The 24102-nt window shown below is 39.2% G+C and overlaps 1 protein-coding gene across 3 annotated transcripts in view; it reads right to left on the bottom strand.

Moving 5' to 3' along the window:
• Positions 1-1995: 1995 nt before the first annotated feature.
• The window catches only part of ltbp3 (latent transforming growth factor beta binding protein 3), a 40813-nt gene continuing 18706 nt past the window's right edge, over positions 1996-24102 (bottom strand). The window contains exons 4-29 of one of the 3 annotated variants that reach the window (XM_073479247.1): positions 23928-24033; positions 21231-21317; positions 20902-21021; positions 20616-20777; positions 18497-18589; positions 18380-18393; positions 18229-18298; positions 17941-18018; positions 16709-16834; positions 15472-15603; positions 15255-15383; positions 14974-15093; positions 13923-14045; positions 13658-13780; positions 13364-13483; positions 12441-12569; positions 11953-12123; positions 11628-11708; positions 10894-11022; positions 10639-10776; positions 10416-10556; positions 7295-7423; positions 5032-5193; positions 4838-4927; positions 4574-4702; positions 1996-3728 (exon numbers count right to left, since the gene is read on the bottom strand). In XM_073479247.1, coding sequence (XP_073335348.1) covers positions 3577-3728; positions 4574-4702; positions 4838-4927; positions 5032-5193; positions 7295-7423; positions 10416-10556; positions 10639-10776; positions 10894-11022; positions 11628-11708; positions 11953-12123; positions 12441-12569; positions 13364-13483; positions 13658-13780; positions 13923-14045; positions 14974-15093; positions 15255-15383; positions 15472-15603; positions 16709-16834; positions 17941-18018; positions 18229-18298; positions 18380-18393; positions 18497-18589; positions 20616-20777; positions 20902-21021; positions 21231-21317; positions 23928-24033 — 3054 coding nt within the window. In that variant the 3' untranslated portion in view covers positions 1996-3576. Of the gene's footprint in view, positions 3729-4573; positions 4703-4825; positions 4928-5031; positions 5194-7294; positions 7424-10415; positions 10557-10638; positions 10777-10893; positions 11023-11627; positions 11709-11952; positions 12124-12440; positions 12570-13363; positions 13484-13657; positions 13781-13922; positions 14046-14973; positions 15094-15254; positions 15384-15471; positions 15604-16708; positions 16835-17940; positions 18019-18228; positions 18299-18379; positions 18394-18496; positions 18590-20615; positions 20778-20901; positions 21022-21230; positions 21318-23927; positions 24034-24102 lie in introns of all 3 variants that reach the window. The other 2 variants (XM_073479246.1, XM_073479248.1) reach the window with 2 other exon arrangements.

The raw sequence follows: 24102 nt of genomic DNA on the forward strand, positions 1-24102 counted from the left end.
AAACAGTGGTCGATAGAGGTCGTGTTTCTCCGTTAAATGTCGGGGGAAGATGTTTTAAAATGGCTGCGGCTCGTCTCGGTCGCCTGGGAGTTTGTTTATGTTCGAAATGATGTTGTGATCGAACGTTGTGATCATGTCGCCTGCTGGGCTGTATCTGTATATATCTGTGTATAAAGTCACCTTTCACCTCGGAAATCAAATGTTTCATGCATTAAAATGTGTTTTTCTGTCTTCATATCAGCCTGCAGTTTGTATACTTACAGCATCTTGATGTCACCTGTATAAACAAGCCTAAACTGAAAGTTGTATTTTTAAATCTCAGTCTCTATACAGCAGACTAGCTGGGATGTGTTATGTTTATACACTTTGAAAAATGAGGAAAATCATTTAATATGGCATATAGCTGTTTAATTTCTGGCTGAACTATAGCCCCCCCTTAAAATAATGTTCCATATCTTTTAGCCATCTGATGCTACTTTATTCAAGCCTACTGATGATATTTGTGTATTTCTCAAAGGGAAGTTTGTTTTATCACAACGATAGCCTAACTTAGACTTAATGTCAGAAAAGAGAAGATGTTTGTACAAAATCAAACTAAAAACACATCCAGTCACCGCATTTCACTCATCGCTACTGTGTACTTTCCACTGAAGACAGAGAATTGTGTGAAATCAAATTCATATCTATCAATTTATGGTCATGTCAGTATAACAGCACTGCTTAAACAATTTTATTTAATAACAAGGAAAAATTCAACATAAGTAAAACAAAAGAGCAAAAGAATGAACCATCATGATGATTGTGAAAATGTTGGAAATGAATTAAGAGAAAACAGATATGGCTGGATAACAGTATTAAAATAACAGTCACTGTAAAAGAAGAAACAACAAATTAAACAAGAAAGGTTGTAAATAAAATAAATGGAATACATTGGAAGTCATTTGAAGTTAGTTTTGAGTGTGAACGCAGCGCTCCACCCTCCCTTGGCAGGGGACACACTTGTGGGGCACACTGTAGTCTGGACAACATGACGTACAAACAGTGCAGTCACTCACCAGTCTTCATTGATGAAAAGCATCTGGGCATGAAGCTGAACTCTATGTTTACTGTGGTTTCTGGTAGAAGTTATAATAACACAAAGAAGCCACAAGATGGTGCTTTTCTTCAGGTAGCTGATGTCACCTGTGGGCTTTTTGGTCTACTCTCCCATATTCACTACTTCATTAGCATAAACAAAACTCTTGAGGGGCTTGAGATTAAGAGTCTAATCAAAGTAAAGTCAGATGGGGTTATTTGGGGTCAATAAAAACATCACCTTTATTGGACGACCTGTAGCTTATATTAGCATACCCTATAGGGACAATAGGGATTTAATTAGACTGATATCTTTGAAAACAGTGTAAGATTTCAGATTCAAGAGAATCACATTTAACAGGTTTCATCAACAATTTGGAAGCAGTCAATTCTATAGAGATCTCCATGAACTAGCAGCACTGAAGGCAGAGCATATTTCTTCTCATTTTAATACTTAAAACATTTCTGTTCTGTGACTGCTAAAATAAAACGAAAAATACTCATTTATGCTGCTAAATACCTGGTTTGACATAATATAACACTGCAATGTTGTCGGTTTGTGAAGGAGCAAATAACACTCACTTTAAGCGATATAAATGTCCAAAAAAAATAACATGCAAACAACAAAATGTGTTAAATGAATTCAGTTTATGAATGTTACAGATTTGTACATTGAAGCAAAAGAGTAGAGAAGTAAACCCAATGGAAGACCCATGGAGACCCCGCCATGTGCTCAGTTTATTTGCTTTCTAGGTGTGCTTGAAAGGCAACACTGAATCATCCACAGTGCCGTCCCCCATTACTTCTTCAACTGGCCGTTTATGAACTCTGACTGAATGTGTCTGATCTGTTTTCTGTTAACATTAGATGTTTTCGTGAACAAAACATATCACCTTCAAACACAAGAAAAACAAATGCATGACTGGTTGACATCTTTTTTTTTAATGAAATTCTTTTTATCTCAACGGCGTCTTTGGTTTTCTAAATACTTGCAGCAATCATGACAATAGATGTCAAACTTTCTTGGTTTGTAGCAAACATTCCCACTATATCCATTACTAAGTGCATGACCTTTTTTGTCTAGCTTACAGTCCACTTAGGTGCACATGTCAAATTATACAAAAACTTCAGGTTTCTCATATTTTACATCAACAAATAAACAGGGGTTAGGACGGGGACCATTCTTACAAAAACTGCTGATCCACCAGTCAAACTGTACAATAACACAAAATAAGAAATGTGTGGTTACAAAACACAAGTCAGATGATGTTGATTTAGAATTAAACATGAAAGAATGTGTACTCAAATGGGAATGTAAGGGGGAATACGGTAAAATATTGACTGGGCTGACGTGAATACCAGGAATACCAGATAGAGATCTTTGAAACACATTTCCTTAAAAGGTATACTACGCAGGATTTTCCTTAAAAAAAAGTGAATTGGATCATACAAAAAATAATGCCTCTCAATCCTCACTAATGACCCACTAGAAGTGTGTGGCAGTGTCTGTTTTTGCAGAGACCCTGCCCTCTGCCTTTGTGTTCTTATTCTCTTAGTATTTTGCTGTGTTCAAGACGTTTCTGGGCGTCACCCTTTGGACAGTGGTACGTAACTTCCAGCCAATAACAGCAAGCAGGGTGTGAGGTTGGAACTCTAAAAACGTAGCGACCAGGTTAGATCGCTGTCTGCATCTCACTGCTGTGCTCTCTGTTAGCCATAAAGAGCTGCAGGTCTGTGTCTCCGTTTGACTGAGGGTGGGGCTACACACAAACAAAGCAGATAGTCAAAAAGAGGACAGGATGTAGCGTGCTTTGACTGCATTCACACGAGATGTGGAGGGTTGTGCGGAGATGTGGGTGTGTTTATCTGTACTTTTGAACGTAATTGCTGTGAAAAAATCTGAAAAAATAACGTTTTACTTCTCAGATTCGCTGCTTTATTCTCGCTTTTGCTGCTCCCTCTCTTCATTCACCCTCTACAGTAGCTCTCTCGACCACTGCTGCTCTCTCTCTCACCTGCTGAGCCGGGGCGGAGGGGCCAACTTTGAATGGTGTGTTTTACACAGCAACAACAAATCCTGCATAATATACTTTTAATAAAACAAGAGGTGGCTTGAGGATCAGAGATTCAAATTAAGAATGAAATATCACTGCAACAGGGAGATCAATGAATAAAATCACAAAATGCACAATTTAAACTTAACAAAAAACAGTTTTAAAAAACAATAATTACAAAAATGTTTAACAAACAACAAACATTTTCCTTTTCAGTACTGATTATTTTTTTAAATGTGAGATGTGAAAGAGGAGCTGACAATGATATGTTTTTGTACATTTCATGAGCCAATGAGCTATGATTTGGCTCCTGATGAGATCTCATGTCTTTAGGTTCACTGCGCACATGCAGTCCCCTTTTCGTACTGTGAGACACAAGTGTATGTACAGCATGTGTTCGTGTGTGTTGCATACTGTCGATAGGGCCAAACAGAGTGACACACAGAGGTTACCGAGCTCTGCGACGGATACATTGGTTTGGCCTGCGTGAGGCCATGAAGCCATTTTTGCAGAAGCACTTGTATGAGCCAGCAGTGTTGACGCAGCGAGCGTTCCTACACGGACTGACACGAGCTCCTGGTTCTGCACACTCATCGATGTCTGAAAGAAACAAACACAAGCACTTATTAATATGTATTGTAAGATGCAAAAAAGGAAATGAAACATCACTCAACAGTGCTGAATACAAAGCTCCTGCACATATAAGTCAGTGCATATACCTCTGTTGGCTACATGGTTAATAACTAAATAATATGCCATTTTTTAAATTAGTAACACAATCCATCAGATTACAAAAAACGTAATCTATTCTAAATACTTTTGGATTACTCTTGGATTACTTCAAAATCAAACATCAATAATATTTCACCTGAAGCTAAAAAAAATGGATGCAGCCACAACAGTTGGCCATAATACAGCAACAAAATGCAATTTGAACATTCAGCACTTACAGTTGGTCAAATTAAATTACCCATACAAAAACAATATAAGGCCACATGGAGGACATGCTCTTTTAACCCAAAGGGAGCGCTTCCATTTCATTCCATTTTTAATGTAAATAAAAAGCAATAAAAAACTCAATTATACATAAATCATCATTAAAAAACAAAATCAAATATTACTCTCAACAGGTCCGCCACAAAGGGGAGCACTTGTCTAGGAAACCCAGCACGATAGTAGAGTTAATAGAGCGTTGTCCATCATTAAAAATAGTTTCATAACTTTTAAATTGCTTTATCTTAAAGATGAAATCAAAAATGGAATCAAGTGATCAATGACAATGTAAATATATACTAATTACACATTTTTCAAATGTAATCTGGGTTGATTATAGTGATTTATTTTTTGTAACCTGATACATGTAATTCACTGCCCTTTGTATATTCCTTGAATTGCAATAAGTCAATGACGAAAAAGAGGTATTTTTGTAACTAGCAGGTACTAACCTATACAGCGGGTGCGGGAGTGGTCCAGCCTAAAGCCTGTGTTACATTCACACATGGTGCCCAGGTAGGAGCGGACACAGCGGCCATTTGCACAGCTGCATTCATCCGAATCCTCCTCTGAACTGTCACCTTTTACAGACAAACGGGCAGGGGAGAAGAGGAAATGTGGGACAGAAAGAGATCAGAAAATAAGGGGTTGGTTCGGGGCTAATTAATGAGTTTGTCTGACATGATTGTACATTGACAATTTACCAGGGTTTTTACCAGGGTTGTAGTTGGCAAAAGCTGCCAGGAAATCCTGCTCCCCATCAGACTCAGTCTCCAGATGCATCTCACACAGTCGACTGAACATCTCTGAACACAAGGAGATAAACGTCTTTTTAGATCAAAAGAGAGGAAAAGCTGCAGCGTTGGTCAGAGTTGAGAGGCCAGTCTGGTCGTCAGTGTCCTTAGCTCACCTGAGTTTCTGGGTGGACAGGTGTTACACTCGGGCCCCCAGCCCCGACCGTAGTGACAGCAGCACTCTGAGTAGGTCACCACCATGCCGTTCCTGGGCTCGCTGCAGATCAAGCCCTCGTCAACCTGCAGGAAACACACGTCCTTGTGGGCTGCAGTACGATCTGGGTGAAAAGGAGGATAAATAACAATTACAGGTACAAACATTACATTCAGACACTTTTGGGTTTTATCCATTTTAATTACAGTACAGGAAGCCACATTCAGCCAGTCCTAAGTAAAGCAGTGTTATGTAAGCCAGTGGAAGACGTCCAAATAAACGAAATACAGTGTGTAAATTTGTAACTTACAGGTGCAATATGTCAGAATTTTTACGTGAAAGACATATAAAAATGTACTAAAATTATCAACAGAATGTAAAGAAATAACCGTTTTGATTTTAAGACGTCTGTGTATGTGTTGCAGAGATATCTGTTAAGGTTAGCATGCTAACCAGCTAGCCTCTTCCCATCCCGGTCCAAAGGTCCATTGCTAGAGGTGTAAACACTAACACTTTCCCAGTGCTAAAAAACTCCCCGTCCGGACTGCTATCTTAACGACTAACTGAGCTAACAGCGGCTCCGGTTAGTAGCAGTAGGCGGTAACTGGTGATATGCTGCCCCCGCTTTTTTTGGAGTAAAATTTCAGGTGGAAAATTCTTACATATTGCACCTTTAAAGGATAAATGTGTGTTTTGGGCACCCTCAATCTACTTACAAATGAAGGATGATGTGCAGTATATATGTAAAATATTTAGAAATCAGAGTGAAACTGCAACAAAGTGTATAAAATGTATCATCCTTTGATTCGTTTCAATACATTTATTATGGCTGGGGGTAGCAGAACGTATTAGCAAAAGAGCAGAAACTAGTCCAGCCCATATCACAGTGGGTGCCTGTACACAGTAGCTATAACACTTTTTCAACAGTATACCTAATAATATACAGTATATTGTACAGTATGGAGATCTAGTCATGGCCCATGGAAATTAGTTCATACATTACATTATTTATCATACTTTAAACTATAAAAAATAATATTAAAATATGTTTTTAAAAGTTACCAAACTCAAATAAAAACAATGTCATATCTAGAAATGAGAACCAACTTCACATTGCTATCATATTTAATGTCACTGCCATGTCCATGAGTGTTAATGTATAGTACATATACATCGAGTATGTGTGAATATTAATGTACAGTGCATGTGGCAACCTGATAACAATTATCAGGAGTGAGGAGTTGCTTGAAATTCTTGTAGCGTCTCTTGTTTCAAGTGTCAAATACACTGCTGTAATTACATTAAGGGTAAGATCATGATAATGAGACGCCCGTGGACATGTTTTTTTTTGCAGAGAAATCCTGGGCTGAACTATCAGAACTGATTTTCCTCAACAATAATCTTTCATGCACTTACAGTTTTCTGTGCTTACAAGTAAAACATGGGTGCAGCTTGCAGTGTTGTTTGGTTGACATGAAAGAAAATGATGGCTGCTTTTGTTGCATTGATGATGAAGATATGCTGACAGTTTACTGTCATTGGCCAAACAGCTTATTGTTACAGATCAATTGTTTGTGGATCACAATTATATGTTATATGTTTAATGTAATTGTGTAGATAGAATATATTAGTGTTCAGTGTTATTTGTTGTCTTCTGGATACAATGCATCACATTAACAGATGTTAAATCAGCCATATTGATGACATTCATTGCCCAGTATGAATGAAGACCGCTGGCATCAAACACATAACGTACTGTGAATCGCATATCTTTCATGCAAAATTATCAGCAGTGAGCTCAGGCCATTCTGCATGAAATATTTTGTTTTCAAAGGCTGAGTTTGTCTTTTCTCTGCCAGAGCAAATCAATTTCATCATCTATAATAACACAGACAAAAGAGACACAAATTGTTGTGGCAAAGAGACATGCAGAGAAAATGCAATCAAAGTAATAAAAGTAATCACTTTTTCTCACACGGAACATACTCTGATATTGCTTTGTGTGCATAAATGCGTACTTTCGTTTTGTATGCTTAATAAGGTATCTCTCCAAGAATGGGAGCTGTCTCTATAAAGTGGGTAAGAGGGAAAATGGCAGTGCAGGCCAGATGGGACACAAACTGGGAGGAATTACAAGGAGCAAGATGAGCGGCAGATGTAAGCCAAAACTCATTTTGATCATGCTCGCGGTCATGCTCGGGAGAGCTGACGCTCATTTTACCCACCGTCATAGACGCACTGTTTCAGCGCTGCACTGAAGGTGAGGGGAGGGTCGCAAAAACAGTGAAAGGAGCCGGGCGTGTTCTCACACCTCCCATTCTTACAGTACGAGGGGTCCTGGCACTCATTCACATCTGCAAAGGGCACCACAGACACTGGTTACAGTATGAACATCTGCTTGGGGCCAGCTCTTAGTCTGCAGGTGGTGGACACAATAATAGAGAAGTGACTCTGCTACATAAGGAAATTCTGTACAACAATCCTGCAATAAACTATACTGTAATGTTCAGTTTTTCCTGAAATTGTTTCACAAATACTTTGATTCAGCTGTGTGCTAATTGTTAAGGCTGTGATGTTTTTGCATTGCACTTTATATTTTAGTCAGCCTCAGTTACATATCAATACCAGATAACTTGAACAGGCTGCAGAGAGTTGAATCTCAACAAAAACTGAACATCTTCAGCCTCAGATGCAGCATTCATTGCAGTGATATTGCAGCAGTTTATTGTGTCCACCACCTGTATGTCCGGTTTTTCTTCCATAAATGTTGCATGCAAGGTTCTGCTTATGGCAAAATGAGATTTGGTCATGCATAATACTGCAGTTGGCCTCTGGTAAACATGCAACCACACTGTGAAATCTGCAAAAATGCTGCAGGTTAAAACAGGAAACCTGGTTCCAGCAACACTGTAACTGAGGAATCTTTTTATGTGCCAAGATGTTTGCAGGCAGTTTGCAGATAAAATGATACTGACATTCAGGCCAGTGTGTACTGTGATGTGGGAGCAACAAGTTTCTAATATTTATTTGTTTCTGTTTTTTCTTCGCTTTATTCAAGTGTCAGCATATCTATCTCATAACTAGATAGAAACCTGAGGGTCTAGTATGCATTCAGAAGGCATATTAAAAATAAAGATCTAAATAGAGATTTACAACTCTTCTAGTCCAACTTTTCTAAATCCAAGTCATTACAGGACAAGACAGATCACATTCACTCAGTCCCAAGACCACAATTTGAAACAACTCATTAATTCGACTAAAGAATAACTGTGGGTTCCCTTAGTTTTTCAGTTTCCAGCAGAAGTACAGAAGACTTTGGGATGAGTGCACAGTTACCATCAATTTTCATGAAATGCTTCCCTAAAATTAATAACAGGTGATGGCAAAAGTTGGTTTGAAGCTAATCAGTGTTCATCCATTCATTCATTTTCTAGTCATATTCATGTCATGGCCATGGCAGTAACAGGGAGACCAGAGTCATCCATACCTAAGATGTTATCTCACAGCTTTTCTCTGTTTGTCTGAATGCAAACAAAAGGAGGCTCCCAGGTGCTCGGACCACTTCAAGTGGCTCCTTTCAAAGCCAAGATGCGGCTGCTTGATATGGAGGTCCCTCTGAATTGCAGCAGAGCTGTGGGAAAACCCTGTTTTGGCTGTTTGTATCCACACTTGAGTCACTACCCAAAGAGTGTAACCATAGGTGAGGCTCAAAAGGGCACATTTTTGTTCTGTTTTTAAAATCACAGCCAACTGAAAGTCTGCATTATTATAGCCAGTGTCTCTCACCAGTGGCTAATGTCAAGATCATAAATAAGATTGTTTCCTGGACTACTTAACTTTAGGCTGTTCCTTCCCTGTTACTTCCTGTAATGTTCTCCTTTGTGGGAGGGAACCAAAGTCTATATAAAGAAGAAAGGGTCATACTCAGGAATATATCTCTATATAACTATGTATATCAAAAGATCTTTATATAAACAGCCTCCAGGATAACACACCAGTTGCTCAGAGCACAGTGGCAACTTTATAAATGAACAGGGAACCACAGTTTCAAACTCAGAGGCAGTGACTATTGTCCCAGCAGTGCCACACTCAGCTGTAAACAGCTACAGTAAACATTGATGGCCACTTGCGAAAAGGACAGCATCATCCACAAACAACAGCACCTCACTGTCACCAAAGAGGAAGTTTCCAGACATTGGCTCAGGTGTGTCTATAAATATGACAAACAAAGTAGTCAAAGGACACAGTTGTTGGACTTCAGAGCCTGACCTTGAACATGTTTGGCCTTAAAGCAAGAATGCAAGCACATATCCCATCCTGAGTGTAACAATTCCAAAAATCGTCATAGCACAGCCGTATGAAAATCAGCCATCCTTAATTGCATGTCCCCAACTCCTGGCCATGTTATCAGCAAACCTTGACTCAATGATGGGTGAATGTAGTCCATCTTAGTATCAGGTGGCGATCTGTTCAGATCCTCTTCATCAATAATGCCAGAACAACAGCTTCAGGTCTTGTGATACAACAACTACTTTTTTTTCCAATCTGGCGTTTGACCAGAATTTTTTATATGATATAATATTTTATATTTGTGACTAATGCTTCAGCAATTCAGACAACAATTACAGTAAATTATGATCCGAAAGACAACTTCTCACTTGATTTATATTAGGATAGAATATGTAAGCCTTAATAAAGCTGGTGATACTCTGTGGGGTATAAATGGGATATTTAAACACCACTATTTTATTTCAGTTCTATATGTTTATTCCATCTTAATGTGTACCTATGGCATTATTTTTACTTGTGCCGTTACGTGGTTTAGCTTAAGATGGCTCTATAATACTTCTTCCACTATCATTATCCTGCCATTGATATATGTAACAAATACTTTTGGTACTTTTAGGGTTGTTCCTCTGTAATGTATTCCCCCAAAAATCTAAATTGTAAATCTCAGATTACACAAAATCCTCTTCAGCCACTAAAATGCGATATCATATATATAACATACAGACTCATTCAGCATGCTCACATAATATATGAACATCTTAAACTGTGATTACAAAACATAACTTGATGATGATAATACCTCTCTGTTTTCACGACCTGTAAAGCTCAATGTCTCTTCTCGCCTCTGGTTAGTAAAATAACACCTACAAAAAGGTTAGTAGATTCCTTCACCGCCTTTTTTCCTCTTGGCACGGAAATCACTTTTGTCTCACATATACTGCTTCCCACAAGCGCAGACAGCCAACACTTTGTTTTTGCTTTTTTCAGAATAAACTGCTGTTGCCCACCACTGCCTTGTTGCTCTTTATAACCCTCCTACTGAGTGTCTGCACTCACCAGCCTGCTCCTCAGGAGTCACACAGCTGTTACGGTCGGTGGCCAGCATCCAAGGCGGAGAGCAGATGCAGTAGTACGACCCTGGAGTGTCCACACAGTGGCCGTTCTTACAGTTGGCTGGGTCCTCACACTCATTCACATCTGCAGAACAATAGGGTTTACTCACAGCTCGAGATATTTCCTCCAGTAGCTACATGGATGCATTAGGGACACATTTACTCACCTGCTATTGTTGCCATCAGACACATCTTCTTGTTAATGTCTGGAGTCCAGGGCCGGTTACAGTTGCAGTAGAAGGAGCCTTCGGTGTTGACGCACTGACCGTTAATACATTTAGACTCATCGTGGCATTCGTTCACATCTGAAGGTGAAGATACAACCATGAAGAACAACATGAATCTATCCAAACATCTACAAACTGTTCTGTCTTTACAAATTTAAACAAAGTGTTTTTTACAGTTTGTATCCAGGTACTTACCAATGCACTCGAGAAGGTTGCTGTCATAGTAGAAGCCCTGCTGACAGTAGCACTCGTAGCCCGGCAGCGTGTTCTCACAGTGACCCTTCTTACAGATTTCATCAGCGAACAAAGAACACTCATCGATATCTGCAGACAAGGAAGGAGAAATGTATTCTCAGTAACAGACAGGGTGAGTTAGGGGAAGTGTTGTTCAATGTAATGAGGACAGTTCTTATGTGTGACCACAAGTGTTGGGGAAGCTACTCAGAAAGCATAGCTTTGCATGCTACCAATTACTTCAGAGTGGAAGAAGTTAAACCACAGCAAAGCTACCTGAGGGATAAATCTAGTTTGGCAAACTAAAGCTATTTAGCAAAAAATATATCAAACTGCATGTAAGAAATGATCAAAAACTTTAAAAAGTAAATTGTTCAAATGTAATGAAAATGAAAATCTAACAAAGTATAATACAAAAAAGTCACATGCCAGCAGAGGTGAAAAGTTATAAAGTACAAATACTTTGTTACTGATGTTTAATTACATGTAGTTCACTACTCCCAGCAGTGGTTACTACAACTATAAACATCAGGAACTAACAACTAATCGAGACAAGGATATGTATAAGGGTATTTTACTAGTGTTACTGTAATCATTTTTTTATATTAAAACAGAACCTCTGTGCAGAAGCATTCATGTCTTATCACTGTCACACCTGGTGTGAATATAGTTATATATATATGTATAATATCTACCATGGTAGGCAGGCAGGCTGTACAGCAGTCCTTCATCGAGGTAGAGGCCTTGCCCGTTTGGACACAGGGAGTGGAACTCATCTGGGTGGAGAAGACCAGGCAGAGTTGAATAAACAGTCCATACGATATACAGTAGATACAGAATATTACATAATGTTCAACATTTAGTTCAATTCTCAATGCATGTACTTGTCCAAACCCTTGTGGGAAACATATCCAATACATTGACTTAAAGACCCACCAATAATCGTTGCACGCGTAGCCTGCAGTACTGTATGACTTTGTTGAGTGCATGTTTACTTGCATTATTCTCTGGTAAATGTACCTGACTTGGAGACAGGACAGGGGTAGATCTCACAGTGATCTCCCCAGCCCACTCCAATAGAGCAGCAGCACTCCTGCTTGGTGACGTTGGTGGCCAGGACGCTGTCGCAGAACACAGTGTCATCGAGGTTCAGGTAACACTCCTTCTTCTCGTCCATCAGCACTCGAACTGCTGCAGGAGTAAATACGGTGCGTGTTAGGAAATCCAGTGACTGGATTGGACCTCAAATGTTTTTTTTTTTCCTTTTGATTTTAATGCTTTGAAGCCTGTAATTCAGTTCATATAGAATACAGGATTTGGTCATTCATGACCGATGATTATAATTGTTTGGCTTTGAGGATTTGCAGGCCAAACAATTATGGTTGGTTTGAGTCTGAACTGACATGTTTTGGGTTTGGGACAGGCAGGGATCAAATGTTCAGGCCTGGTTAAAGCTGCGGGATAAATGTGGGTCTACAGTAAAGCAGAGGGAATCAGAGCAGGCTTACCCTCACAGCTGTGCTTGTCCTCTGAGAGGACATAGCCGTGATTGCAGACACACAAATACGAGCCGGGTCTGTTCTCACAAGAGCCGTAGGGCTGGCAGAGGCTTCTGTCTGCGGCACATTCATCTATGTCTGAAAGGGAAATCACACATGCTGCTCACACACAAGTATTTGTTTCAATCCAAACACCATCTGAGACACAAACACAAAGATTTTGTTCTTTTTTTTAAAGAGCTTCAGAATGTAGTCTTTTGATATATTTAGCTGTATTATAGCTTCTAGCTTAATTCTCTTCATAAAACTTTTGGCTTTGTGAAAACTTTTGAAACGGTTTGATCTATTTTTTATTAATTCTGTTTTTTATTCCTGTTTATTTTATCTTACTCATTATTTTCTTTACTTCCTCCACTCTCATGTCCTCACTTTGTAACATTGCTAAGAAAAGTGCTTTATAATTACATATTATTACATTTGTTCAGACATTTAGAATATCTGCAAATTTGGGGTCAGTAGCATTCAATTTTTACTCAAAATCCCACAATGCAATGTCTTTGAGAGACACCTGCCAGTGATGATGCATAAATAATGAGTCATAAGTGTCAAAAATCACAGTTTACTGTTCACTTTTGGGTTGATGATTGAGTTTCCATCATGTAGGAAATAGTGAATGAGTAAATGAGACTTTAAACACTTTGAGCCCTGATTTTATTACATTTATACCACAAGTTTTATAAAAGTCAAAAGCCAATGTATGCCCTATTTTCTCTGTCTTTAATAATAACACCATCTCTTAAAAGAGGTAAAAGTTAAGGATGATAGAAGCTTAAAGACTCTGTACATGAGTAAGTTACTCGTTACTAGAAAGATGTTCGACAGCATCCTGTTTTCTAATAATGTTATAGTTTTAATGGTATAAAGAGACTGACCTTGGCATCTCCTGCCTCCGACCAGCGTGTAGCCCTTCTGGCACTCACAGTGGTACGAGCCCATGCTGTTGATACAGCGGCCTCTCTGACAGTTTGACGGCCTCTCACACTCGTTGATATCTGAAGGGAAGGAAAAAAAACAGTGTTGGAGTGTGAAGCATGCTTTGAGCAGTCTGGAATTGTATTAATGAACTGGTAAAAGCCAGACTGAACCCAGTTACTCCTGAATTTTACTGTCCAATTTTATCTATTGAGTTTCAAGGTGATAAATAATTGCATATTGGTCATTCATGCCTTCACAGTGGCTGCCCTCCTGTGTGCGCTGGTATCCCGGGTAGCACTGGCACTGGAAGGAGCCTTCTGTATTGATGCAGCGGCCGTAAGCACACAGTCTGACGTCCTCACACTCATCAATGTCTGTTTGGGAAAAGGAAAAACATGCAATCTGTGTAATTCTTCATTACCTCTCCACCATGAAACAGCCATCAAATCACTCAACGGCACTATAAGCAAATTAGTCGATGTAATGTCACGTTAAGGAAAGGTTAGCGTGACTTACCACTGCAGCCTTTGCTGTCTGAAGATGGGAGGAAGCCCTCGTTGCAGAGGCAGCGGTAAGTACCAGGGAGGTTTTCACAGCGGCCATTAGGACAGATGCCGGGCTTCTGACACTCGTTATTGTCTGGAGAAACATGCAGGAGAGATTAAACAAAGCTGCATTGCAGTGATGCAGTGACATGTTTGCAGCAACAGATAGATGTTTTTGTTTGAACTCTTGCAGTTAGTTCAACTGCACATTATTGACTTTAGCACAGCTGGTTTTGACAATACAATGACATTTTGTGTTATCTAAGTACAGATTCATAAATATTCCATAATTTCAATGGTATTTTCTATGGGTACCGATACTAATATTTTACATTATAACAGCACTTCTATGGTATGTCATATTTTCACAAGCGAGGTCTATTTATCATGGTAATATAGCTGTGATGAGTGGTGCAGATAAAACTGCTTTAATAACTGATTTATTGAGGGTTCCTACACCCTTTTCCCATTAAAATTCAAGCACTTTTCAAGTATTTTCAAGTTGCATTTTCAAGCTTTCTCACAAATGACATTTAAGGCAAATTCCATATTTTCTCCATACATAAACTCAAAATTATTATTTCACTTTAAATCTGATGTTATTGTGCTATAAACAAACAACAAAAGATTATGTTCCGTGATAGCAGGGTACAGAAGGGTGAGAAATCAAAGGGACTTGGCTTCCTATGTAACCTGGCTGAGCCAATATGAAACAATGTAATGTGAAAGTAATGCAGTTACAGTTTCAAGCAACTTAGAATTCAAGCTTTATGGTTTTATGAACCCTGTTAATCTCAAAATGACAATATTTATTCCAAAGTGTCTATAACCAGTGAAGACATGGATGGCAAATTATTCAGATGTGTGTAATCATGTGTAATATGTATCTTGAAAGAACATTTTTTTAACATCTTCTGCTTTTGTTTCCTTCTATAGCAGGTTGATCAATTAAAATTCACATAGAAATATTTTTAAAAAGTTAATAAGTGATTAATTTTGGTGTACAGCAGGGTTGTACTCACCATAGCAGATGCCAGATCGGGCCTCATGACCAGGCAAGCACGGGACGCACTCATAGGAGCCTGGTGTGTTCTCACACTGCTCACTGGGACAAGTGTCAGGGTTCAGACACTCATTTATGTCTGGAATTAGTGAGAACAAGTTTCACATACTGTTGTTTAGATTGGCCACAAGTCTTCACGGACAAACAAGCATATTATAGAGACAGACATAATGAGCGCTGTGTCAGTGGAAAGGCTGTGCACTAAACTCCATAATGGCATAATAATCAGTGTCTTTGTACCTTCACAGACTGGATGACGGTGTGACTTGCTCCGAAACCCGCTGTGACATTCACATTTATAAGAACCGGGCAGGTTCACACACTGGCCTCCGACACCACAGATGTCCTGCTTTGAGCACTCATTCACATCTGCACAACAGAAAGGATAGAGCCAATGAAGGATCTGATAACTTATAGAAGAAACATTTAAAGATGGAAATCACTCAATCTAACTCACCTATGCATTTCAGTCTCCCGTGCTGCACCATGTGTTTATACCCCTGACGACAGAGGCACTTGTAACTTCCCTCTATGTTGACGCAGAGGCCTCTGCCATGGCCGCACGGGTCTGACTCACACTCATTATTATCTGGACAACAGGAGAGAAGAGTGAGAATACACTGACTGTACAGCATGAAAACAGTGCTGAATGTTAGAAACAGATAACAGAGAATCATGAAGGTCAGAGGACACAACACTCTGATTCCAGGAAGCAACCATTTTATTTACTACCAGTTCTATTCACATACATGCCAAAAAATATACAGATAACTTAACAAATCCATTTATTTAAATCTAAGGAAACACAATGTTTGCGTTCAAGCCTTAAAATATATATCCAAAAACTATTCATCTAACCATCTAACCAGCATTCCTATTTGTTAATATAATTATGAGTTAATGTAATATTAGACTAATATGGTGAAGCTCAGCTAAGGACATATAATAAGTGCCTAATTCATTATAATATGACTGACAACTGATCAAGTCCGAACATCTTTTTACTGGAAACTAGATCCGGTGCTAGATCCTACATTTCCCATGATGCATGATGAATACGACCTTTCATTAGAAACATATAAAATACATTATACTGTAATACATAAGTTGTACTGCTTATGATGAGTGAACTGACCCATGTGTGTAAAATCAGTTTAGTGCTCCTTTAGAAAAGCTAGTCATTAATACAGTTGAATGGGAAACACTTGATTAAGAAGCTAGTTTAAAATATCATACACAATCAAATTTGTTTTAATGGACCAATTATTATTGGTAATTGTGGACCAATAATAGCTGAAATTTATAATATAATTACTATTTTTATATTATATAATTATAATGTCAGAGGTGAATCTGTTTTAGCAGTCAACACACAAAAGGCGCGACAAGGATCAGGTCAGGGTCGGATAAGAATAGAAACAGCCAGATATTTCCTGAGGCTTAGATCAGAGAAATGCGTCAATCTTTTTATTTATCACTCGTCATTTATCTATTTTTGATCTGGAAAAACAGCACAAACACTGAGAGTGATTAGATCCAAGAGCTGCAGTTGCTATTTTTTAACACGAAGACTTCCTGGAACCAGCTTGACTTGTGTTTGCCAGGGGACACTCACACATAAGAAACTTCAAGAGAACATTTCTTGTGGCTTCTTGTGGTTCAACCCTACACCTCCTCTAACCACCTCCTCTTACCCTCACAGATGTTCCTCTGCGGGTTGAGATGGTAGCCTGGGTGACAGTGACAGATGTGGCCGTTGAGGCTGTTCTCACACTCTCCGTGACCACAAATGTTCCTTAGCTTGCATTCATCTGTCTCTGCTACAAGAGAAGACCAGCATCATATATATAAACATGCATATATATAGAAACATACAGTAGATGTTATCACTTAAAGGGACAGTTCACCTCAGAATGAAAAATCTATATTTTTTACTGGTGGTGCTCAAAGTGCAAAAAAAAAGATTTAAACAACTACTAATTTTTAATTGATTTAACGACTATTCAAATATTCAAAAATCATGACCCAACTCTATTATTATTATTATTTAAATGTGTGCTTTGAGCCCCACAAGCCAAGTGCCATCTGGTTCTGTTGTATTCAAGAGAAGGCAGACATGTCTACAGCTGATATCTCCAGAACTCAGCAACTCACGCCAAAAATCTAGATAGATAGCAGGTAAGAGGAAAAAAATATGTTTTTGACTCTGGGGTGAAATGTCCCTTTAATATATATAAAGCTGAGAACACGCATGCTGAACCTAAAATCCTAAATCTTTGGCCAAGTTCACACAATTCAAGTCTTATAAAATGCCTTGGACTTTTTAGGTGTCGCTCAGAGAGACAGAAAGATGCTTTCAAACAATCACAAGTGAACACACAAGGCAGGTTAGACAGAGTAAGAGAGCTGAGAAGCAGAAAAGATGGAAGTATTAGTTTCCAGCTCTTCTAAATAAACCCTGTCGTGTTATCGGGCCAGTGTTTATCATTGATATCTTTGGCTGAGCGTTTTTGCTTTTTATGGACATGGTTGTGGAAGTGTGTATTACATAACCTGCTTTAAAAAATAGCACAAACTGTAGTTATGGAAACACTTGCTTCAACAAAACTCATAGTGTGAACATAGGCTCAGGGCTGGTTCATGCTTCATGGGTGAAAACACACAACATGTAAAGTGTCGGTTAAGAAGCATGCATCTGATCAGATTGAACTTTTAAACTGGGCTTGTCTATCCACAGTGTCTCTTTTGCATGCCGTCATAAACGATGTCTATCACGTGGAGAGAGTCAACATATCATTTGTGACTGGGCATTGTGTGTCATCAGTTTTGAAGCACATGTAACATGAACCAGCCTTCACAGAAGTAACTCTCTATGAGCTTAACGCAAAATAGATGCGAGTGAGTTTGAGGTTCGCAGGTAACTCACGCAAGACTTTGGTCTGTGTTTCGAAGGGGACATTGCCTGGGGTCAACCTGATGATCGTTGGCGGGGTGGGTTTAACAACTGTGGATCCAACAGAGGAGACATGAAATAGACAGACTTCAGGAGGAAATGTGACATGGTGAACTTTAGATACTTTTGTCTTCACCACACATGGGCAGATTTTCTCTACTACAGTAGGACCCAGTATCATAAGGTGTTTCAGCATGCTCTACCACCCATCACCGGAGTTATGGAGGATGAATGTGACTGGTGAGGTAGAGGTGAGTTTACCAGGCACACGAGGACCGCTGGTGGTGGTGGGAGCCTGCTGGGCAGCAGTCGTCGTCTCTGGAGGCCTCTCCTGATTGAAAGAGATAATCGTGTTTCACAACTGCGAAAATCAGTTGTAGTTGCTGTATTAAAAACTGAAATATTTTCTTACCGGCCGCTTTGGTTCTGCAAGGAAAAGAGATAGAGGTGTGTTAAAACTGAGAATTCACAAGAGAAATCTCTAGTAGAAATGTTAGAAGCGTTTCATGAACAGTACTTGAGGACTCACCCTCCTTATCTGGCTTGCGAGGGAAGATGATGGTCTCTCTTATATTTTGGAGGACGTAGCCTTTCCCAGCAGGGCAGATCTGACTGAAGGCCACTGAGCACCACACAGAGAGAGAGGAGAGGATTTTACTGTTACATTACTTCCCTTTTTTGGAATCTAACATTTTTCCAGCCACTAAAGGACCTCCAGCTCTTTGCTGAATCACTCTTTTGATACGTGCAAGCAGCAGAGATCACTTGCTGGAATCTAACACGACATAATCGGGGTTAAAAATGCATTAAAAAAAACCTAAAAAAAAGTGATGAGTTAGAGTGAAAGTTTGCTTTGAAAAGAAATCCAACCACTTCCAATACGTTAGTAAAATTTAAGACAGTAGACAGTGTTTACAAACACATGTATTAAGAATAGAGAGTGCTGGAGCCTGATTTATCGCTCCCAGTGCATATTTACTATTAAAGGCTAAGTTCACCCAAAAATAAAAATTCATTCACTATCTTCTCACCCCCACGCCAATGGAAAGTTGGATGAAGTTTTGTAGTACACAAAACATTTCCAAAGCTTCACGGCAAAACAGCGTTGTAGCGTTCTCGTAAACAACTGAAGTAGATAGGGGCTTGTTTTAAAACTTTAAAAAAACAACTGACAGTAAAACATAAAATGTTTCCATCCAGTGCAATCCAACTCTCTGATAGCCCGAAGATACCAAATGGATATGAAAAGATGTTATTTACACCCTTTTTTTAGGCTGAAATCTTCACTGTAGCTGCTAAGCTAAAAGCGTTAGCACGCACCCTGTTTGAAGTTGGAGCACAACCTCGACCGCCCATCGAAGGTGTAAATAAATTCTTTTCCATAATAAATTTGTGATTTCTGGGCCTCCGGAGATTTGGATTATGCTGGACAAGCTGTTTGGAGTCCATACCGTTTTTTTAAGGTTGTTGTTTTTTTTTACATTCCCATCTTCTTCAGTTGTCAGTTTTCAGCACTGTTTTGTTGTGAAGCTCCAGAAATGTTTTGTAGACTAAGAACCTTCACCTGCCTTTCCATCGGCATGATGGTGAGTAGATAATAACTGAATTTTAACTTTTGGGTGAACCTTTCCTTTTATCCAATACAGAAAACGGAAAAAAAAAAAATTACACATAATGAGTAGCAGGTCAGTTCTGTCAAATCTTAAATCTCCAACTCAACCCAACTCAATTCAACTCAACTCAACTTTATTTATATAGCACCTTTTATACAAACATGCTGCCAAAAGTGCTTCACATAGTTGAAACAACACAGACCAAGATAAACAACAGTGAACAACACTATGCAGGACTAAAAATGACAACAAATAAAACAATAAAAGGTTAAAAATCAATAAATAAAATATAAAAGTCAATAAAAAATAAATAAAAAAAACGTAAAAACTAAAGCTATTACAATACTCCAAATTAAAAGCCAGATTAAACGAATATGTCTTCAATTTCCTTTCAAGAATATTGACAGAGCTCCCCATTCTTATATCCAGTGGCAATGACTTCCAAAGCTTAGCTCACAAAAACTAAATACATAAAAAAAAAAATAAATAAAAAAAAAGGCACTCTCCCCGATACTTTTATGTGACACATAGAGAACATTTTAAAGAAAAGTGGTGGAGGACGTTAGTGAGATGGCTCAGGGTAACATCTGGGTCGATATAAAACGTCTAGCGAGAGACGGATCTAATATTCAGCAGTGCTGCATCTTTACATCTCCAGTTTCCAGATTTAACAGAGTGTGATCAGTCAAGAGGAGTGAGATACATTAACATGCACTTGAGCAGCGTAATGATGACTTGGATTAATCATTACAATGTATCAACCTTAATGAGTGTTCTGGCAAAAAAAAATGTAAAATGAGATGAAGCCACACATGCATGAGATTAATATGAACTTTTAAACATTTTAAAGCAGCAAGAATAGAAAATCTACCTTTACACATACATTTATGCAGTGAAGAATTGACATACCCGTGGTGAAGCTATGCTTGTTAAAGTTCTTAATGTGTTTACATGCAGACAGACAGATGTCATTATGACAACAAAATGTCCATTTTTTCAGCCTGTAACTGCTCCTCTTCGTCTCCGTCCACTCACCTGTGCCCACCTGAGGACATCTTTCACAGTTGCGTCCCCAGGCTTTGCCCACAGTGCAGCAGCACACCTCCTGGGTGAGGGGGGTGGGCAGAGGATGCTCGCAGCCCCTGGACTCAGACGCTAACAGGAAGCACTGAGCCAGGTCATTTGGAGACTCTGTCTCTGACAGAGGAGAGGTTTCATTTGGGAATGAGAATCACATTTTGAAATGAAAATGACATATCATTCAAGTGGATAATCAGAGAAAGCAGAGATAACAAAAAAGACAGGTAGTTCTGTTTCTCACCAATCACACATCGGTTCCTTTCTAACACCAAACCGGCCTTGCAGGAACATTTGAAGCTCCCCAGTGTGTTCAGACAGTCTCCGTTCTGACAGACACCCTGCATGGAGCACTCGTTGATATCTTCAAGGTCGGGAGGTGGCGTGTAAAAAAAGAATTATTATCATTTTGATGTACTTTTAAGGATGAAATCTATTCAAAAAGCAAGAGATACCAGAGCTTTTTCACATGGGACAAGTGTAGTTTTAAACTGGAAATGACAGAGACAACTCCCAAACCGAGCTCTTAGCTCTGATTTGTCATTGTTACGCGCTACATCCTGCCTGTGTTACCTTGACAGTGTGTGCTGTTGAATCTTTTATAGCCTTGTGGACAGGTAGAGTCGTAGTCCTCCACAATGGTCTGCTTGACTGATGCATCTGAGGGAGGAGAAATATAGCTGAAATAGTGTTTCAGGGATGAGAGAGGCCGCGGGTGGATGATACAAACCAAAATAAAGCTGCACAAGCCCTTCCCAACAATGATAACAGTTGTACCAGCAGTTTGAACGCTTAATATAACAATAGAATTTCAGCTCCTGTAGGTATTTACACCAGCACCAACTTTAACAACACCTGGAAATTTAAACATTACGGGATGCTTAGCCATTATCTCTAAGCACACACAAGATGTTTTCCTGTTGCCACTGCACTGGAGACGCAACCACCAACTAATTCAACACCAACTTACACAGCCACTGGCCAGGTGTGCAGAGGTGCAACAAGGAGAAAGCTTTGAACTTCTCTCTTAAGCTCTACTTCTGTCACTTTTCAAACACCATGAACGCCTTCAAGGAAAGATTTTCTGAATGTGTAAATGTTTGTGAGAATCCTCACTTGTGCAGTTTACATGCTTTAATGCTCAGAAAACACATAGTTTTTTTCATACTGTTCAGTGCTGCACCACTGTGTTCCCCCTCTGTCTGAAATGCTCTGTTTTAACTCCTGTCAATTTAAGGCCCACCTCCCAGAGTCCCCTCTGATTGGTCAGCTCAAAAACAACTCTGACTCTGTCACTGCTTTGTTCAATCTGTACAAAAAAGAAAGTATAAAAATGAAAAGTTAAAATATTTCTTTTATTAAACTATTCCTTTAATACGCGCATTAATTCTTTGTCTAAAACCACAGAAGAACAACATACTAAGATTTATAGAGCTATTATAGAGGCAGCACTGCATTTTTGACAATGTAACTGTGTAGTAGGCTCGCTTGTGGCTACAGCAGCCAACTTTGACAATCAAAAGTCTGACTTTTTGAGAAACACAGCAGCCATCCTCATGTCTCCGCACTACTGCAAATATGGATCTGAAGCCAGGAGGCAATTATCCTAGATTAGCATAAAGATTAGAAACAGGGGCATGGCTGACTGTATGAAATTAAAAAACACACCGACTGGTGCTTCTAAAACTGACTTAATAATGATGTATCTGATTGGTGCAATCTGTACACAAAAGAAAAAGTACAAATGTACAAAAGTTTTGTTTTCCAGCAAGAAAGCAAGTAAACATTTTTTTAAAATGTCCGTATTTTCCGTACAGACATCAGAGTGATGTTGATATTCTTACCTAGCGCTCTGCCGCAAGATGAATAAACATACTTCCAAAGTGTCAAACTACTTCTTTTGGACCAAGACTTTCTTTTCTACTTTCTTTGTTTTTCTTTTCCTTTTAATGACAGTTTCTTTACGAGGCCTTTGATGAAGTGTAGCTTGTTATAGAACAGATTGATAAAGTGTTTCATGAGGTTTGAACTCATAGTCTAACAGTGTATTTTCCTTGTACTTATTCTTACTTTAAATGAGCCTTGAACCTCCAACACAAAAGAATGTTCTACTTTCTATGAGGGAGTAAAAACATGTAAGGCAGTTTTATTAGAGAGCTGTCGGAAGGCTGCACTCACACAAACACAATAAAAAGAGGGGCGAGATCACAGCTTACTTAGCCATTTTCATTTTAAAAAGTGTTGCTTATACATGGATATGAATGTAACAGAAGAGACAGAAGTCTGGGCAGGAATCCAGTTATCTAAAGACCAACCAGACGTACAGTATCAGGTTTGTCAAAGGCTGCATTGTCTGAGTCAGAGCTGAGAGACGGAATAATAGCAGAGTGGAAAAACGTGAGTAGCCAAGATTTTCTTGAAACTCAATCTTCAGCTATGTGATGACAGTCCTGCACTGGGCAGGCCCATAGGAACATGCTTAAGTAGAGGGTTATTTTCCACATTCTCTCTCTCTGCCTCACTGTCTCTGTGTGTAATTCCCGTAATTTCTTCCGTTTTCTCCTTCCCAACTGTTCACACACTCCCTACCTTACCACTAACTTTCATGTACACATTTTTATAGAGGTACAACGTGATTGTTTTAATCCAGGGCCATAATTTCATAAGGTGGAAGGTATGAATTGTTGGGAAAGCTTGACATTTTTGGCTCGATAAACAATAATTTATTCTCCAAGAACACACAAGATGTAGATCTGATAGAAATCGAACAAGGACTTTTTTAAGAAAACAATTAAGGGGTTTTCACACTGCACTTAGCACAGGGTTAAAAGCATTCTTACGACTGTCTTAGCCCCAGGGTATACAAGCGTCCATATTGTCACAATACAAAGTGGGCTAACCCTGCCGTTAGGTGGAGCTTGCTGGCCCAAGTCTCGAGTTTGTGGGATTATCCTCTAAAAATCGACTAAACATGGGGCTAAAAGGTGCCAGTGTAAAAAAAAAAGTTAAAGTAAACAGTGGATGTTGAGAGAAGTCAAGCGTCATTCAAGAATGTAAACATTAGTTGTGTGTTCCAACTTGTAACCCAGGGCTAGAATAAGTGTGGAGTGTATCGTACAGTCCCAGGAGAGGTTAACAGTGTGTGTGTGAAGTCGTTGCATTGTCACATCTGAATTAAAATCCCTAGAAAACTGTAAACAAATGTGGATGGCATCTGCGAAACTCGAAAAATTAAAGCAGCAGAGATTTCCTGATGCAAATGTTACTCACTTGGTAGTTTGGGGCACTGATAACACTTGTTTTGTCCCCATGAATTCCCCACAGTGCCACAGCAATCCTCCTGATTGGTCAGAACAGGAAGCGGGGTGCTGTTGCACTAAAGCGAGACAAGACAGAGAAACATTATCAGTAGGAAATGACAACACAAACACTTCGGGACTGTCCA

This window comes from Pagrus major, chromosome 13, assembly GCF_040436345.1.
Source record: "Pagrus major chromosome 13, Pma_NU_1.0".
NCBI lineage: Eukaryota > Metazoa > Chordata > Actinopteri > Spariformes > Sparidae > Pagrus > Pagrus major.